The following is a 20845-nucleotide window of genomic DNA, read 5'->3' as shown; positions in this document are numbered from 1 at the left end:
AAAAAAGACTAGAAAAACAAACAAGAACATCAAGAACACACAACAAATTTTAAGGAAGCCCTGAAAGAAAACATAACTGAATCAGACTAAAGGAGAGCCACAACCCAAAATCTGCAAAAAAAATGGAATGCTTCTGGGGTATCACAAGTTTAGAGGCAGTGATTACAAAGAAAAAAGGAGCCTTCACACCTCTGGAGAAGTGACTATTTGGGAAACAACAACCCAATCAACATACAAACCTTGCCTCTGGAGGAGTAGGGCAGTGCCTAAGTGACCAGTATAATGCAGGAGAAACAAGATGTAATAATACCTAAAAGAAAAGCTGCAGGCACACACCACTCTACACTTTCTCAGATGAACCTAAAAAAAAAAATTAAAACTCCCCATAAAACTTGAGATTCTTCCAACAGCTCATTCATCATATATCCACTTAAGTCTTACAGACATTGTGAACTTAACATAATAAAAACAACTCCTCATCGCTCTTGCATACCTTTTCCTTACATAGTTTCCCCCATCTTACTTAATAGGAACTCACTCTTCTCCATGTAGCTCATGCCCAAAACCCTGGAGCCATCCTTGACTCCTTTCTGTCACTCTCAACACCTTCATGAATCAGCAAATTTTATTGGCTCTATCTTTAAAGAATATACTGACCCCAATTACTTCTCACTATCTTTGTTGCCTCTGCTCTGCTCCAACCAAATAGCAGCATTAAATTATTGCATCAGGCTCCCAACTGCTATATTTCTACCCTTGCTATCCCTATACCCACACTGCAATCTATTACAAACAAAACAGAGAAAATGTTCTTAAATGTAGTCAGATCATGTCACTGCTATGCTCAAAATCTTTCTATGGCTCATGTTACCCTGACCTCATGATCTATTACTTACTCTCTCACTTCTGTTCTAACCATACTGACTCACTGTTACTCAAATACACTCCTGCCTCACAAACTTTAACTTGCTGTTATCTCTTCCTGAAATACTCTTTCCCTGTGATGGTCACAAGACCTGTTCCCTCAACTGCTTCAGTCTTTATCCAATTATCACTTCCCCAGGGAAGTCTTACCTGACCATCCTATTTTAAATTTCTTCCTCTTTAACATTCTACTCCCTTCTCTGATTTTATTCATACACATATCCCTACTTAATCATAATTTATATTCTTCTGATTATTGTCTCTGTCCCCACCAACACCACCACCGTATGAAGGCAGGGACTTTGTCTGTTTTATTTGGTGTGACATCCCTAGCACCAAGAAGAGGGAATGACACATAATAAATACTCAGTAAATAAATGCTGAATTAGTAATTTAAGATAGAGATTTGAATACAAGCAGTCTAGTACTGAAGCCACATTCTTCACCTCTATATTATACTATTAAAAATTAGGGACACCTGGGTGGCTCAGCGGTTGAACATCTGCTTTCAGCTCAAGGCATGATCCCGGGTCTAGGGATAGAGTCCCGCAATGGGCTCCCCGTGGCAAGCCTGCTTCTCCCTCTGCCTAGGTCTCTGCCTCTCTTTGTGTCTCTCATGAATAAGTAAAAAAAAAAAAAAAAAAAAAAACACTAAAAATAAATAATAAAAAATAAAAATTATACTCTATATGGTCATAAAAAATTATACTTTTTTTTAAGATTTTATTTATTTATTCATTCATGAGAGACAGAGAGAAAGAGAGGCAGAGACACAGGCAGAGGGAGAAGCAGACTCCATACAGGGAGCCCGACGTGGGACTCAATCCTGGGTCTCCAGGATCACACCCTGCGGCCCTAACTGCTAAGCCACCAGGGCTGCCCAAAAATTATACATGTTTTAAGAAATAAAAGTTGGATTTTTTTTAATGAGCAGGCAGAAAGACTTAAAAATGATTAGACATATTTAATAAAGAATCAAATAAGAATGAAATTGCCCCCTACCATGTGTTACAGAAAAGTCAACTCCAAGTGGACTGGAAATCCAAATGAGAAGATAAAATAATAAAATTTCTTGACTATAAAATAATGTCTTCATGATCAAAGAGTATGGAAAGACTTTTTTAACAGGATTCAGAAAGGACTAACCATAAAGGAAGAGTTTATTAAACTTGACTACACTACAGTTAAAACTTTTATCATCAAAAGATATCTGAAAAGAATAAAAAGGCAAGCCATAGAATGGAAAAGATATTTAAATAAAAGAGATATGTGCAACATCTAAGTGACAGAAAGCTTGTATCTAGGTTAAAGACTCCTACAATTAATTTTTTAAAAAGCAAGAAAACAATAAAAAATAGGCAAAATATGTGAACTAGTTTTGCACAAAAGAAAATAGCCAGGAGTACCTGGTTGGCTGTCAAAAGATCATGCAACTCTTGAATTCAGGTTATGAGTTCAAGCCTCACACTGGGTATAAGTGTTACTTAAAAAATAAATATATTGTTAAATAAGAAAAACAGTAAACATTTTTTAAAAAGAAGAAATAAGATGGCCATTAAGCATATGAAATAATTTTTTATAATACTGATCAATAATTATTTTAAATGTAGATAAACTATTAAATACTCCAAAAAACACAGGGTGAGTGAATGGATAAAAAAACAAGACCACCTATATGCTGCCTATAAGAAACTCATTTCAGACCTAAAGACACATACAGACTGAAAGGAAAAGATGGAAAAAGATACTTCACACACTATTGGAGGTAGGGGGACAAAAGAGCTGGAGTAGAAATACTTTCACCAGACAAAACAGACTTTAAAACAAAGACTAATATTACTCAGCCATTAGAAACGATAAATACCCACCATTTGCTTCGACGTGGATGGAACTGGAGGGTATTATGCTGAGTGAAATAAGTCAACTGGAGAAAGACAAACATTATATGGTCTCATTCATTTGGGGAATATAAAAAATAGTGAAAGGGAATAAAGGGGAAAGGAGTGAAAATATCAGTGAGAGTGACAAAACATGAAAGACACCTAACTCTGGGAAACAAACAAGGGGTAGTGGAAAGGGAGGTGGGCAGGGGGTTGGGGTGACTGGGTGATGGGCACTGAGGGGGGCACTTGGCAGGATGAGCACTGGGTGTTATGCTATATGTTGGCAAATTGAACTCCAATTTAAAAAAATAAATAAAAATTAAAAAAAAAACAAAGACTATACAATAAACAAACGACACTACATAATGATAAATACTCATGCAATAAGAGAATTTAACAACTGTAAATATCTACGCACCCAACACTGGAGCACCTAAATACATAAAGCAAATAGAACAGACTTAAAGGGAGAAATTGATAGTAATACAGTAATAGAATGGGACTTTAAAACCTCACATCAATGGATAGATCAACCAATAATGGAATAGTGGCTTTGAACAACAGATTAGACGAGATGGACTTAACAGATACATATAGAATATTCCACCCCAAAACAGCAGAATACTCATTTACTTCAAGTGCACATGAACATTCCCCAGGACAGATCAGGTTTGGCCACAAATCTCAATATAAATTTAAGAAGATAGAAATCATATTAATTATCTCTTCCAACTACAATAGTATAAAACTAGAAATCAAGCACAAGAAAAAAATGGAAAACACCACAAATATGTGGAGGCTAAACAGTATGCTCCTAAACAACCAATGGATCAACAAATAAATCAAAAAGGAAATTAAAATACACATGAAGACAACAGAAAATTGAAAGCAAAATCTTTGGGATGCTCCAAAAGCAGTTCTAAGAGGAGTGTTTATAGGGATATAGGCCTTCCTCAAGAAACAAGAAAAATCTCAATCTAAAGCTACACCTAAAGGAACTAGAAAAAGAATAACAAAGCCCAAAGTCTGCAGAAGGAAATAATAAAGATGAAAGAAGAAATGAATGAAAGAGAGACTAAAAAGTAACAATTGTAATAATAAGAAAAGATTAATGAAACCTAACAGCTAGTTCTCTGAATAAAACTGATAAACCTTTAACCACACTCATCAAGAAAGAGAGAACTCAAAATCAGAAACCACATGGTAAAGGGGCACCTGACTGGCTTAGTCATTAGAGCACATGACTCTTGATCTCAGGGTTATGAGTTCAAGCCCCATGTTCAGTGTAGAGATTACTTAAAAAATTTTAAAAGCTTTTTAAAAATGAGGGGCATTTTTAAAATGGATGGATCAGTGGTTGAGAGTCTGCCTTTGGCTCAGGGTCCTGGGATCAAGTCCTACAACAGGCTCCCTGTAGGGAGCCTGCTTCTCCCTCTACCTATGTCTCTGTCTCCCTCTCTGTGTCTCTCATGAATAAATAAATAAAATCTTTAAAAAATAGGGGATCCCTGGGTGGCTCAGCGGTTTAGCACCTGCCTTCGGCCCCGGGCGTGATACTGGAGTCCTGAGATCGAGTCCCATGTTGGGCTCCTGCATGGGGCCTGCTTCTCCCTCTGCCTATGTCTCTGCCTCTCTCTCTCTCTCTCTCTCTCTTTCTCTGCGTGTCTCTCATGAATAAATAAATAAAATCTTAAAAAATATATTTTAAAAATATATTTTTAAAGATGAAATGAAATGAGAGAAATAACAACTGACAGCACAGATATAAAAATTGTATGAATGACTATGAAAAATTATATGTCAAATAATTGAAGAACCTAGAAAAAAAGGATAAATTCCTAGAAATATAAAACATTCCAGAACTAAATCAGGAAGAAATAAAAAATTTGAACACACTATTTACTAGTAAAAAATTGAACTGGTAATCAAAAAAAAAACTCCCAACATGGGGATCCCTGGGTGGCTCAGTGGTTTAGCACCTGCCTTTGGCCTGGGGTGTGGTCCTGGAGTCCCGGGATTGAGTCCTACATCGGGCTCCCTGCATGGAGCCTGCTTCTCCCTCTGCCTGTGTCTCTGCCTCTCTCTCTCTCTCTCTCTCTCTCTCATGAGTCAATAAATAAAATCTTAAAAAAAAAAAAAAACTCCCAACAAAAAAATGTCCAGGATTAGATGGATTTACAAGAAGGAAGAGTTAACATCTATTCTCCTCATAATATTCCAAAATATAGTAGAGGAAGAAAAACTTCCAAATTCATTCTTCGAGGCCAGCATTATCCTGATACCAAAACCAAAGACACTATAAAAAGAACTACAGGCCTGTATCTCTGATAAACATAGACAAAAAATTCTCAACAAAATATTAGGAAATTGAAATCAATAATTCATTGAAAAGCTCATTCACCACAATAAAATGGGATTTATTCTAGGGAGGAAGGATGGTTCAAAATTTGCAAATCCATCAATGTGAAACATAACATTAATAGGAGGGAGGATAAAAATGATAAGATCATTTCACTAGATATAGAAAAAGCATTTGACAAAATACAACATCCATTCATGATAAAAACTCTCATCACATAGGTGGAATAGAAACATCTCAACCTAATAAAAGCCATATATGACATATCCACATCGAAAATCATACTCAATGCTGAAAAACTAAGAGCTTTTCCTCTAGATCAGGAAGAAAACCAAGAATGTCCACTTTCACCACTTTAATTCAACATACTACTTGAAGTCCTAACTACAGCAATCAGACAAGAAAAATAAAAGGCATCTAACTCAGTACGGAAGTAAAACTGTCATTATTTGCAGATGACATGATACTACACATAAAGAAAACCCTAAAGACTCCACCAAAACACTATTAGAATAAAGTTAGTAAAACTGCAGGATACAAAATATACAGCAATCAGTTGCATTTCTATACACCAATAATGAAGCAGCAGAAATAATAGAAAACAATTTCATCTACAATTGCACCAAAAAGGATACCTAGGAATAAATTTAACCAACGAAATGAAAGACTTTTACTCCGAAACCGTAAGATGTCAGTGAAAGAAACTGAAGATGACACAAACAAATGGAAAAATAGGCTCATGGACTGGAAAAATTAATATTGGTAAAATGTTCATACTACCCAAAGCAAACTACAGACTCAATGCAATCTCTATCAAAATAACCAACAGAAAAAATAATCCTAAAATTTGAATAGAACCACAAAAAAAAAAAGTAGCTGAAGTAATCTTGCAAAAGAAGAACAAAGCTAGAGATATCACAATCCCAAAGTTCAAGAACAACTACAAAGCTACAGCAATAAAAACAATATGGTAACAGCACAAAACAGACACACAGATCAATGGAACAGAAGAGAGAGCCCAGAAAGAAATCCACAATTACACAACTAATCTATGACAAAGGAGGCAAGAATACACAACGGGGAAAAGACAATCTCTTCAAAAATTGCACTAAGAAAATTGGACAGCCACAGGCAAAAAGATATAACTAGATCACTTTTTTACACCATATACAAAAATAAACTCAAAATGGATTAAAGAACTAAATGTGAGACCTGAAATCATAAAATTCCTAAAAGAGGGCAGCCTGGGTGGCTCAGCGAGTTAGTGCTGCCTTCAGCCCAGGGCGTGGTCCTGGAGTCCTGGGATCGAGTCCCACGTCGGACTCCCTGCATGGAACCTGCTTCTTCCCTCTGCCTGTGTCTCTCTCTACCTCTGCCCCTCTCTCTCGCTCTGTCTCATTCTCTCTCTCTGTGTGTCTCTCACAAATAAATAAACAAATCTTTTTTAAAAAAATCTTTAAAATTAAAAAAAAAAAACTCCTAAAAGAAAACACAGGCAGTAATCTCTTCAACTCGGGTCTTAGCAACATATTTATGGATATATCTCATGGGCAAAAATAAAATATAAAAAATAAAATAAAATAAAATAAAATAAAATAAAATAAAATAAAATAAAATAAAGTAAAATAAAATAAAATAAAATAAAAAATAAAATAAAATAAATAAAATAAAATAAAATAATAAAATAAATAAAATAAAATAAATAAAATAATAAAATAAAATAAAATAAAATAAAATAAAATAAAATAAAATAAAATAAAATAAAATAAAATAGTGGGACTATACCAAAATAAAAAGCTTTTGCGCAGCAAAGGAAACCATCAACAAAACAAAAAGCAACCTACTGAATGGATGAAGATATCTACAAATGATATCCAGTAAGGGTTTAATTAACCAAAATATATAAAGAATTTATACAACTCAACACTAAAAACACAAATAAATCAATTAAAAATGGGCAGATCTGAATAGACATTTTCCAAAGAAGACGTACAGATGGCCAACAGACACATGAAAAGATGCTCAACATTACTCATCATCAGGGAAATGCAAATCAAAACCACAATGAGATATCACCTCATACCAGTCAAAATGGCTAGTGTCAAAAGTAAAAAGAAATAAGTTTTGGAGAGAATGTGAAGAAAAGAGACCTCTCATGTACTGTTGGTACAAATCTAAATTGGCACAACTACTATGGAAAACAGAGGTTTGGGGGTTTGGTTTTTTTTTTTTTTTTGGAAACCAAAAAAATGAAAAATAAAAATGCCATATGATCCAGTAATTCCACTACTAGGTATTTATCCAAAGAAAATGAAAACACTAATTCTAAAAAATATATGCACCGCTAGGTTTATTGCAGCCTTATTTTCAATAGCCAAGATATGGAAATAATCTAAGTGTCCATAGACAAATGAATGGATATAGAAGTGGTATATAAATATATATAGATATATACGCACAATGGGATATTATTCAGCCATAAAAAGAATGATATCTTGCCATCTTCAACAAAATGGATGGAACTAGAGTATTTTGTTTTTTTGTTTTGTTTTGTTTTTTGGAACTAGAGTATTTTGCTAAGTAATATCAGTCAGAGAAAGATAACACATGATGTCCCTTATGTGTGAAATCTGAAAGACAAAACAGGAAAGAAAAAAAAGACTCATAACTACAGAGAATAATATGGTGCTAGGGAGAAGGGTTGAAGGGATGGGAGAAAGAGGTAAAGGAGATTAAGAGATACAAACTTCCAGTTACAAAATAAGTCATGGAAATTAAAACTATAGCATAGGAAATATAGTCAATAATATTATAATAATGTATGGTGACAGATGATACTTATCATGGTAAATACTGGTAATATATGGAATTGTCAAATCAATATGCTATACACCTGAAACTAATAAAATACATATCAATCATACCTCAATTAAAAAAAGGGTGGGGAGAGACAGGTACAAACTTCCAGAAAAAAAATGGTGTTCTAAATAATTAATCAAAGAAAATGTTAATTAAAACCACAATGAAGGGCAGCCCCGGTGGCGCAGCTGTTTAGCCCGCAGCGTGATCCTGGAGACCTGGGATAAGGTCCCATGTCGGGCTCCCTGCATGGGGTCTGCTCTCCCTCTGCCTGTGTCTCTGCCTCTCTCTCTCTCTCACGCTCTGTATCTCTCATGAGTAAATAAAATAAAATCTTTTAAAAAAATTTTTTTAATAAAAAGAAATAAAACCACAATGAAGTATTACACCCAAAAGAATGACTAAAACAAATTTAAAAGCAAAACATTAATTTCCAAATATACAAAAATTAAGAGTTCTTACCAACACATCTTTACTTTATGAACAGTAAAGGGTGTATTCCAGAAAGAAGCAAAACAATCCCAGACAGTAGTGTAAAGGGATGGAAGATGAGGCCAAGGAGGTAGGTAAGAGCCAAATTAGGAATATATAGCATGCCAAGCTAAGAAATCAGAGCTCCATAGCAACGTAGGGAGTTTTTAGGTGACAAAATGATTTGATCAAACCTGTTCATATCATTCTGTCTGGATGGTCCCTTCATTTGTTTGCTACTTAAGATTCTTTTAAGACATAATTCAAGAATTATTTTTAATAATCATCACTCCATCCTCACTATGATCTATCCCTCTTCCAAATTTCTACAGCACTTCTTGGAAGAAGACAGGGTGTTTAGAGTATAGGTCTCAATTGGCCAGCTAATCACAGCCTAGCCAACTGCAGTTGGCAAATTAACCCAAATACACTAGTGTCTACTGTTTATAATATTATTTATAAACAGCAGTCTGGGAGGTAGAGCTGTATGAAGTTAAAAAATAATAACATTAGACAGCAGATGAAGGAAATAGCTGGTGGAAGAGTAAATCCAAGTTCAATTTTGCCAATTTCTCTTTTGCTGATATGGTTTCAGAAAGAAATTAATCACATGAGAAGTACATAACATAGGTATAAGAGTAAAAAATGCTCAGGTCAACAAATTTAGTTTTCTGAAGGATTGTTAGAATGATGACAGTTTAAATTTCTTAAATGCAATCATTAAGTTTACATTAATGAAAAACCAAAACATTCACTTTTGTGAATACCTGGAAGGTTTCCATTGTAGTCCACATCTTCTATGCCACATCCCCATTTAACTAGAAGTTGCAAACAGCCAAGCCGCCCGTGAAAAGCTGCATAGTGCACAGGTTTCCATTCTCTCTTATCAGTCACACTGGGATCCTAGAGGTAACATTCACAAGAACTCAGTTTTCTTTCCATTTGTAGGAGAAATACTAAGTCTAGCAGTTTAATTCTGCAGTTGAAAATTGGAGGTGTTCTTAAAAATATAAAGCAAAAAATAAATGTAATAGAAAAAATTACTATAATCACTGATTTAAACATATGAACTAATAAGATACTAATGAAATTTTATTAAATTGTCTTTTTATTTATTTTTTAAAGATTTATTTATTTATTTATGATAGATAGAGAGAGAGAGGCAGAGACACAGGAGGAGGGAGAAGCAGGCTCCATGCCGGGAGCCTGATGCAGGACTCGATCCTGGGACTCCAGGACCGCGCCCTGAGCCAAAGGCAGGCACTGAACCGCTGAGCCACCCAGGGATCCCCTAAATAGTCTTTTTAAAAAGAACTTTACTAGATCCATAAAAATAGCTTTTCTTCACAGATTTTATTTTTTTCAGAGAAAGAGAGAACATAAGCATGAGCCGAGGCAGGGGCAGAAGGAGCAGCAGACTCCCTGCTGAGTGGAGAGCCTGACATAGGGCTCCATCCCAAGACCCTGGGATAACAACCTGAACGAAAGGCAGATGCTTAATCCACTAAACCATCAAGGCATCACTAAAAATAGTTTTTAAAAAGGAACTTGGGATGCCTTGGATGGCTCAGTGGTTGAGCATGTGCCTTCGGCTCAGGCTGTGATCCCAGAGTTCCCTCAATCCCAGGATCAAGTCCCCTTTCAGGCTCCCTGTATAGAGCCAGCTTCTCCCTCCGCCTATGTCCCTGCCTCTCTCTCTGTGTCTCTCATGAATAAATAAATAAAATCTTTCTAAAAATAAATAAAAAATAAAAAGGAACTTAACTAGAGGTACCTGGGTGGTACAGTTAGTTAAGCGCCCAACTCTTGGTTTCAGCTGGGGTCATGGTGTTGGGGTCATGGGATCCAGCTGAGTCAGACTCCATGCTTAGCACGGGGCCTACCTGGGATCTCTCCCTCTCCTTCTGCCCGCCCCCCCCCCCCCACTGTGTTTTTCTCTCTCTCTCTCTCAAATAAATATATAAATCACAGGGCATCTGGGTCACGCAGTCCACTGAGTGTCAGGCTTGGTTTTGGCTCAGGGCATGATCTCATGGTTGTGGGGAAAAAGCCCCATGTTGGGCTCCATGCTCAGCATAGAATCTGCTTGATATTCCCTCTCCCTCTGCCCCTCTCACTCACGTTCTCTCTAAAATAAATAAATCTTTTAAAATAAATAAAACTTTTTAAAAAATAGAACATAACTGGCCATTGTACCGGTCATAGGTTCCTGATCAATAAAATGAAAGAGATGGATTCAAATGATGCAATTACATCCTTGAACGTATAAACAAAGAGTAAATGAAAAAAAACTTAACAGGCCCTTCACTTTTTCTCTAACTATAGAAATACCAGCTCTTACCATAATGTCTTCGATATAAGTAGTTATTTTCTTATAAGTTATTTTTTTTACAATGACTGGGTAATACTGAAAATAAGTATCACAATAAATGAAATTTCTGGAGATAAAAATCACTTTCTAAATTAGTTTATGAACAAACAGGTAAACACACAGAAATTCAGAAAGATTTACAATGACTGGTTAAGATGAGTTTAGAAGCTTCAAATTCTTCCCAAACTCTGAACTGAAGAACCTATCTGAAATACTTTGTGCTGCTAAACTGGGTCTTTTTGAAGCTTTAACTAAATTATTGCTCCCATGTTTAAAGACAGAAGAGCAAAAGAGAGAGATCATATTACTTCTCCAAAGTCATATAAGGGCTTTAAAAAGTCAGAAAGAAGTAACTAGGCTACCAAATGCTACTCCATTTATAGGATTACACATTCTCACATGTTAACAGGAATCTCTTACCACTCCACTTCGGAGTATTATTTGTAAAGTGAAAGAATGTCCATGTGTTGCAGCAAGGTGTAAAGGAGTGCATCCACGATCATCTTGAGCTGCCAAATTTGCCCCATTGATTATGAGTGCCTAAAAATAGAAAAATAGAAGTTTGCATAAATATATATGTTAAATCATAAGTGTGATGTAATAGGCATTTTTATATAAGTAATAATGTAACATTATTATATAAGTTCTTACAGATGTGCCACAAAGTATGAGAAATTCCTAGTTAATCCTAAGAAAATGTTTGAGATCCTTTTTAACCATGCCTAGAAGGTATTTATAATACCTGATTTCACATTCTATTTTTTTTTTATTTTTTTTTTTAATTTTTATTTATTTATGATAGTTACAGAGAGAAAGAGAGGCAGAGACACAGGCAGAGGGAGAAGCAGGCTCCATGCACCGGGAGCCCGACGTGGGATTCGATCCCGGGTCTCCAGGATCGTGCCCTGGGCCAAAGGCAGGCGCCAAACCGCTGCGCCACTCAGGGATCCCTGATTTCACATTCTAATTAGAGCATATAATTTATAAGGCACACTTTTCAGAAAGATTAATAACCACTAAGTTAAATACTTCAATGCTAAGCTAATAAGCTGAAAAGTAAACTTCCACTCTTTTTTTTTTTTTTCACTATTTCTTTTTAAGACTTTATTAATTTACTCATGAGAGACACACACACACACAGAGAGAGAGAGAGAGAGAGGCAGAGACACAGAGGGGGAAGCAGGCTCCATGCAGGGAGTCTGACGTGGGACTCAGTCCCGGGTCTCCACGATCACACCCTGGGCTGAAGGCGGTGCTAAACCGCTGAGCCACCTGGGCTGCCCAACTTCCACTATTTTTTTTTTTTAATTTTTATTTATTTATGATAGTTAGAGAGAGAGAGGCAGAGACACAGGCAGAGGGAGAAGCAGGCTCCATGCACCGGGAGCCCGACGTGGGATTCGATCCCGGGTCTTCAGGATCGCGCCCTGGGCCAAAGGCAGGCGCCAAACCGCTGCGCCACCCAGGGATCCCCAACTTCCACTATTTCAAAAGGGGAATCTTTTATTAACTGGATTTTTAATATACTTTGTAAAAGGATTTCATTATTAGAGTAACTAGTTCTAGCTCCAAATCAAATTTCTAACTGCATCTGAGGAAATTCCATCTGAAATTATAATTGGCCTAGTTTCTGTCTACGAATTATATCATATACACAGCACACCCCTCTAATATACCAAGTAATCAAAAAATATATACCAAGTAATCTGTTTATAAGAATTATTAGTTAATATTTGTTAGTTTTACTCCCATAGACTTGCTTTTTTTTAACTAACCTGTATTTACCAGTAACTTAGCAAAAGACTCAATCATAATTCCTATCAAAAGTTTTAAGAATAGTTTCCATAATTAACTACTCAACAATCATCACAAACTATACTAAATGTTTACTGTGTATTAAAAGTCACTATAAAGAATATGAAGACATTTCAATTTAGGGAATTAGGACACATGTAGAGACAAAGATAATCAGTTATACAAAGCAATCCTTGATAAGCAACAACTACACAGTATAGTACCAAAAAAGAACCACAAAATCTCTGAGAATAAAAAGATAACTTTCAGGGAGACAAGGACAATGAGAGTGATGGGAATGGTTTGATCTAATGCTTAGAGGAAGAAAAGCATCATTTGACCCTGATGTCCCCCGAAATTACTATTGCATTTTCTTTTTCATTGCCCACTTCTCAAATTAATACCTCAATGCCTCAACTTCAAATCCACCTGCAAATGGGGTGCCATCCCTACCACTGCATGGAAATAGAGCAAACCTCGCCCTATAGTGAGCTGCCAAGTCCAGTGGCATTTCCTCAGTTTTATCCTGTAACTCTGACACTCAACCTAACACTTCTTCCTTCATATGTACAGCCCAATGGACCTCTGACTTCCTCCTTTGAATTCTTTACTCATTTCTCTTCCTACGATCACTACTAGTAACATTCTTTAACATCCAATCCTCAATACTCTATTCTCTTCCCTATACTTTATTACTCCTAAAATCTTTGTCTCTAGCACCCTTTTCAACTGCCTGGACCTTCTGCACCTGAATGACCTACAGGCGCCCTAAACATGTGCCAAATTGAACTCAACATTTTTGCCCCCCTATCTCCTTGCCTTTCAGATTTCTCTATCTGAAAAACACACACACACACACACAAAAAAAACGGATTTCCTGATCTGTAGCGCCATCATTATCTGCCATTCTGCCTCAAAACTTTAAAATTTTCCCAATACTCTGTCCATGCCTGCTTTGCAAGATGTCTTCATTTTCTTTCTTTCCCACTGCCACTCCCTAATTTTGCCCTCTGTGGGTAGTGATGACACCAAAAGTTTCTAACTAGTCTTCTTGCCTCCAAACTGTCTCCTCATCCTAGGTAATTCCAGATACAGACCTTGTTAGAATAATTTCCTAAAATACTGTTTTCATTACTTCATTCTTCTGTTAATGTTCATGTGCTTGTGTATATATAAGTATGTATGTGTGTTCTATGTATAAGACTATATAAAAACTCTCTTTCTTCATAAATGAGTCTTTTTTTCTACTTCTAAGACATTTTACATACCTGGCTATCCAAACTAAATTCGTAACAGTATACAACAAAACGTCTACAACTTAGTCAAACTCATATAATAGTCTATCCCTAAACACACGTAATCTTCAATTTGAGCACTTTACGTAGAATTATAGCACACAAGTTATCTGAATAAAATTTAGGTTCAAATCCTGGTTTTGTCACTTACTTAGGCAAGGTACTTAACTCTCTGAATCTGTTTATAAAAAGGGGAACTCATATGATTGTTGTATTAAATGATGTATGGGAAACTGTAATTCACACATTAAAAATGAAAATCATTATTTTTCATCACTTCTTACCTTTCTGAAATCAACCTGTTCTTTTCAGCTAGTTGAAGTTTTATTGCCTCCATTAATGATGTCTCTATCTCCTTATCATTAGAATCTTAATCATAGACGATACTTTGTATTGTTTTATAATACACTGAGTAAAGAACCTGTCATTCCAAATAGAATCTTAGGCTTCTTATAGGCAGGAACTTAGACAATTATGTATTTCTCCAAATTCCAGTCTATTTCACTACATTGATTATACCAGTCTAATAAGCTAGATCCTGCACATATTAATATTTAACTCTGGCCAGGAAATATATTAAATAAGAAATGTTAGGCATGACAAGCTATTGAGATAATCTGGGCATGTCTATGACATCCCTTAAAACAACTCATTAGCCAACTATTTCAGAGATAAAAGGATCCCCAGTCTTACACCATTTGTTTAAGCTGTATCTGATATCAAATATCTGAGTCATGGAATTCAGTAAGTTCTTATTTACGGATCAAATTACTAGAATAAAAGCAATAGCCCAACAAAACTAAGCTAAAGTAATTAAGCCTATTGATTTTTTTTTTTAAAGTAACCAAAGTTATCATTACCTGCATACAGGCATCCTGACCTCTGATTGCAGCTATGTGAGCTGCTGTCCAACCTCTCATGGTTACTTGTGTGGTATCAGCTCCATGCCAGAGAAGCCAGTGAAGACACTAAATTAAGAAAATAACCATGTTAACAAGTGATAAGGCAGATGTTTTTTATCATCTTTAGATCTTTGAAATTTAGTCTATCATCATGAAATACCACAGCCTGGGAAGCCCCACAAGTAAATGAAGGGGCTAGGTTTAAGAAAAACAAAAGCACAAGAACAATGAAATGGTAACCCCCACTTGGGTCTTATTTTTGGGTCAACAATAGGAAACAGTGGGAGCTCTGGCAAATTGGAGATCAAATTCCTTGTCCATAAGGTGTAAATGCTACTTAATCGCAGCCAGTTGTTACTGTAAGTGCAATGCTGATCCAAATCTTATACTTCACCAATACTCTGTAAGCCAAATAAAAACACATCTGTGAGTCAAATTCACTCAATGGCTGCCAATTTGCAACCTCTGCCACAGATCTTTTTTTTTTTTATTTTTCCCCAAACCTCTTTTTTTTTAAGATTTCATCTATTTATTCATGAGAGACAGAGAGAGAGAGACAGAGAGAGGCAGAGACACAGGCAGAGGGAGAAGCAGGCTCCATGCAGGGAGCCCGAAATGGGACTCGATCCCGGGTCTCCAGGATCACACCCTGGGCTGACGCGGCGCTAAACCACTGAGCCACCCGGGCTGCCCTGCCACAGATCTTTAAATGGGCCCAGATTCTCCTGTATCAAAGCAAACATTGTTATTCTGATGATACTCTCTAAAAAAAAAAAAAAAATTTTAAGTGGCTAAAAAAAAAATGGGGGGGAGAGAGTCAAATGCATCTTCATTTAATATCTTTTTTACTTATAGTCTCAATAGAATACAGTACTAGAGGTCTGTGCCACATATGATGTTACGGTCTTTATATGTTCAGGTTTGGAGAGTTTATCTTCAAGAATTTTCTTCTTAAAGAATTGATTGTATGTTTAGGATATACTATCACATCAGTCATAGCCATATCATTTGTTGAAAGGCTTACCATTTAAGTATCATTGGCCTGTCACAGAGATAAATGGCAAATAAAATATAAAGATAAAAAAAGCCCAACATCACTACTAATCAGAGTAAGTCATCCATTTATCAGCAAATATTTATGGAGAGACTACTACATGCTAACACTGTTCGGTTACAAGAGAATAAAACCACTGCAAACATTCATATAACAAGTTCTTTATTTCTCGGGCAGCCCGGGTAGCTCAGCGGTTTAGCACTGCCTTCAGCCCAGGGCATGATCCTGGAGACCTGGGATCGAGTCCCACATCGGGCTCCCTGCATGGAGCCTGCTTCTCCCTCTGCCTGTGTCTCTGTCTCTCTCTCTCTCTCTGTCTCTCTCTCTCTGTGTGTGTGTATCTCATGAATAGATAAAATCTTTAAAAAAAAAAACAAAACAAGTTCTTTATTTCTCTTGAGTAAATATGTGTATGTAAGATTACTGGAACATAGATAAGTGTATGGTCAACTTTAAAGAAACTGCCATTCTGTTTTCCAAAGTGGCTATACCATTTTCCACTTCCACTAGCACGATATAAGAGTTGCAGTTGCTCCATATTCTTGCCAATACTTGGTAGTATCATATTTTGTTTTTGTTTTGCCATTCTAATAGGTATGTAGTGGCATCTGATTGTGTTTTTTTTTTTTTAATTTTTTTCTTTATTTATTTATGATAGTCACAGAGAGAGAGAGAGAGAGAGAGAGAGGCAGAGACACAGGCAGAGGGAGAAGCAGGCTCCATGCACCGGGAGCCCGACGTGGGATTCGATCCCGGGTCTCCAGGATCGCGCCCTGGGCCAAAGGCAGGCGCCAAACCGCTGCGCCACCCAGGGATCCCTGATTGTGTTTTAATTTGCATTTCCTTAATGGCTAATGATGTGGAACATCTTATCAAGTGTTCAATTGCCATCCATATGTCCTCCTGAAGTGTCAAAGTCATGTCCCCATTTAATTGGGGTTTTTGTTTTCTTACTACTCAACTATGAGAGTTCCATATGAAGAAATGATTTGCAAAGATTTTTCTCTTATGTTTTCTCCTAGAAGTTTCAGAAGGTTAAATTTTAACTTGTTTATGATCTGTTTTGAGTATATTTTTACAGAAGGTGCCAAATATATCATTTTCTCACACTATTCCACTGTGCCATTATCATTTAATGAAAACATTATCTGTTCTCCATTGGATTTCATTGGCATCTTTGTCAAAAATCAACTGATCAATCAGTAAGACTTCAGAAATGGCTAAGTGAAGAACCTGGCAAATCTTCCCCAAGAAACAGTAATAAAACCAGACAAAGCAGGGGGCACAGTCAGTTAAGCTCAGTCAGTTAAGCATCTGACTTCAGCTCAGGTCATACATGATCTCAGGGTCCTGGGATCTAGCCCTGAGTCAGGCTCTGCCCCCCCAGCAAGGATTCTCCTGGTTTCTCTCCCTCTGCTCCTTCCCCCACTCACATGTACTCATTCTCTCTCTCTCTCAAATAAATAAAATCTTCAAAAAAAAAAAAAAAAAAAACTTGGCAAAGATGTCAAAAACAACCATTTAAAGACTCTGGGAATTCATCAGAGGTAAATAACAAAATAAAAAGCATTTACTCAAGAAAATGTTCTGAATCTCAGTAAGAACAGGAGAAGTCTAAGCAAAAACCCTGAGACTATAAATTATTCCTACCCTGAGCTACACGTGCAGAAGTTTTACCCAGCTGACCAGCTCCACTGCCTTGCTGGAGGGACTGAAAATTCCATGCCCAGTGACATAGTTAAAAACAATTCCAAATCTCAGGGGCCAAAAACCTGGTAAAGCCAACATCAAAGCTTGTCTGAAGTCACAATACTGGTGATGGCAAACAGCAAAACTAAAGACCACCCAGAGAATTAAAAGAAAAATCCAAGAAATGAGACATCAAGTAGGCCTTACTAAGATTCCACTTATCCTTTGTAATCTACAAGACCATGTACATGCACAAAGCTGCTTATATTCAGGAAAGATTAAAAAGGCTAGACATCCCTGGCTAAACATAAAACCTTGCAAACACTAAAGGAAGGAAGGAAGGAAGGAAGGAAGGAAGGAAGGAAACATAAAACCTTGCAAACACTAAAAAAAGGAAGGAAGGAAGGAAGGAAGGAAGGAAGGAAGGAAGGAAGGAAGGAAGGAAGGAAGGAAGGAAGGAAACATAAAACCTTGCAAACACTGAAGGAAGGAAGGAAGGAAGGAAGGAAGGAAGGAAGGAAGGAAGGAAGGAAGGAAGGAAGGAAGGAAGGAGAAAAAGAAAAAGAAAAAGAAAAGAGAAAAAGAAAAAGAAAAAGAAAAAAGTCAAGGTGACTAGTAAATTACTTGGACTTGGAAAACATTCCCCAAACCACATAGACTCAACAAAAGATGGAATCCTTACTGTCTCAAGGCACTTAAGCACAACCTCTGATCAATGACTCAAAAGTGACTCTTAGGAAAACAGACTTAAAAATACTAACAAGGGGATCCCTGGGTGGCTCAGCAGTTTGGCGCCTGCCTTCAGCCCAGGGCACGATCCTGGAGTCCTGAGATAGAGTCCCATATCAGGTTCCCTGCATGGAGCCTGCTTCCCCCTCTGCCTGTGTCTCTACCTCTGTGTGTGTGTGTGTGTGTGTGTGTGTGTGTGTGTGTGTGTCAGGAATAAATAAAATCTTTAAAAAAAAATACTAACAGGAATTTTTAAAAACTAAAACAAAAAACTGAGTAGTGACTACATATTGTGCAGGAACAGACCTCACACAATTAGTCCAAGCAAACCAACAAGAAAACACATAGCAAATCAACAAGAAAATACATAGCAACAAGCACAGCTGGTAGGGATGGGGTGAATAGGATCAGACTTCAAAGCTGCTACAATACATAATCTAAACTGTACAGTTTTCAAAATGCCCAGGCAAACTAAAAAACTATGAGATTATAATTATTCAAAGAATATGTGACCCATACACAGGGGGGGAAAAAAAAACAATCAATAGACACTATGTCTGGAGGGCCCAGATGTTGGATGTAGCATGACTTCAAAGCAAGTATTATAAACAGATTCAGAAAACTAAAAGAAATTATTTTTTAAAAAATTATATTTGGGGGATCCCTGGGTGGCGCAGCGGTTTGGCGCCTGCCTTTGGCCCAGGGCGCGATCCTGGAGACCCGGGATCGAGTCCCACGTCGGGCTCCCGGTGCATGGAGCCTGCTTCTCCCTCTGCCTGTGTCTCTGCCTCTCTCTCTCTCTCTGTGACTATCATAAATAAATAAAATTAAAAAAAAAAAAAAAAAAATTATATTTGGGATGCCTGGGTGGCTCAGTTGGTTGAGTGTCTGCCTCTGGCTCAGGTCATTATCCCAGGGTCCTGGCAAGTTTGCTTCTCCCTCTTCTTCTGCCCCTCCCCACTTGTGCTCTCTCTCTCTCTCTCTCTCAAATAAATAAAATCTTTTAAAAAATAACATCTTCAATAAAAATTAATACACACACACTCATAAAAATGTATTGTTTGAATTAAAGTTTTGCCTAATTCATGATATATATGAGAAACAATTCAATCTCAAAGTTGCAGATAAAAATGAAGTATATGAAATTTAACTAAAACTATAAATATCTATGTTTTGAAGATATAGTTTAATTAGTATAAATATAGCATTTTTATTTATAAGATTCATTTCAATTTTGAATAAATTTAACTATTTAAGGTTCATGAATATTCAAATATTGATTCTCACCCACATAAATGAAATATTATTATATTTCAAGTTAACTTCAAAATGTAAAAGATGTAATACAATTGGAGAAAATGAAAAAAGAAAATATACAAAATACAAAGAAAGAGACAAATCATTTTTAAAAAAGAAGGAAGGAAAAGAAATTCTGGCAGTGAAAAATATATTTGAAATAAAAAGTTTACCATAGGGGCTCAAGAACTGATTTCATCTGACAGAAAAAAAAAAAAAAAATGAAGTCTAATAAAGCACCGTGTTTACCAGTTGTTTATTTAGTGATATTTCATATTATCAACATAAGTACCACAGTCTTAAGATATTTCAAAAGAATAACAAAATGTAAAAGCATTAATGTAGTACTCAAATATAAAATTAGGAGATAATCTTTAAATGGGAAGGCAGAAAGGCACCAAAACCTTTTGGTTTAGATTTATTTTTGTTAAAATTCAACAAACATTTCTGGCATATCTGTTCTAGACACACAATTTAATTCAACAAATTCAGCAATACAGCAAACATTAAGAATTCAATGTGCCAGACACTATGCCAGATGGAAAAATAGAGAAATAAAACCCAAATGATACCTTCAAAGAGCTCAAAATGTAAAAGAGGCTCAAAGTAATAAATAGAAACAAATATAATTTTAAAAATATATGTAAGATTTAAGGGTAGCTCCTGGGTAAAGAGGATGTTGAGGGGAGAAAAACAGAAGGCCATATGCCAAGTGGGTGCTGTCTGACCTGGTTTTCAACCAAGTAACCAATAGGAAGAGATGAAACCAAGCAGATAAAACAGCATGTGTCAAGTCTATGGGAACATGAAACAGCAGACTAGTGGGGGAAATGACAGTAGTCACCCATACTACAGAATAAAACAATGGGAAATGAGGTTGGAGAGAGAAGTCCCTTCTATTAAATACCTTAAACTTTTTTTTTTATAAATTTTTATTTATTTATGATAGTCACAGAGAGAGAGAGAGAGAGAGAGAGAGGCAGAAGCAGGCTCCATGCACCGGGAGCCCGACGTGGGATTCGATCCCGGGTCTCCAGGATCGCGCCCTGGGCCAAAGGCAGGCGCCAAACCGCTGCGCCACCCAGGGATCCCTAAATACCTTAAACTTTATCCTATAGTGGATAGAGTCACTACATGGATTTATTTTTTTTTAAGATTTTATTTATTTATTCATAGATACTACATGGATTTAAAGGTTTCAAGTAACACCAGATATTAG

General features: G+C 36.4%; 1 protein-coding gene across 5 annotated transcripts in view; it reads right to left on the bottom strand.

Annotated features, from left to right (window-relative positions):
- The window catches only part of ANKRD42 (ankyrin repeat domain 42), a 77687-nt gene that overhangs the window by 49553 nt on the left and 7289 nt on the right, over positions 1 to 20845 (bottom strand). For all 5 annotated transcript variants that reach the window (XR_012015762.1, XM_072794834.1, XM_072794831.1 and 2 more), the window contains exons 3-5: positions 14817 to 14924; positions 11288 to 11407; positions 9264 to 9399 (exon numbers count right to left, since the gene is read on the bottom strand). Coding sequence is in view for 4 of the 5 variants with exons in the window: in XM_072794834.1 (XP_072650935.1) it covers positions 9264 to 9399; positions 11288 to 11407; positions 14817 to 14924 (364 nt within the window). In the remaining variant the exon portion in view is untranslated. The remainder of the gene's footprint in view (positions 1 to 9263; positions 9400 to 11287; positions 11408 to 14816; positions 14925 to 20845) is intronic.

This window comes from Canis lupus, chromosome 23 (genome assembly GCF_048164855.1).
Source record: "Canis lupus baileyi chromosome 23, mCanLup2.hap1, whole genome shotgun sequence".
In the NCBI taxonomy this organism is placed as follows: Eukaryota; Metazoa; Chordata; class Mammalia; order Carnivora; family Canidae; genus Canis; species Canis lupus.
This window is presented reverse-complemented; position numbering and strand designations above follow the sequence as displayed.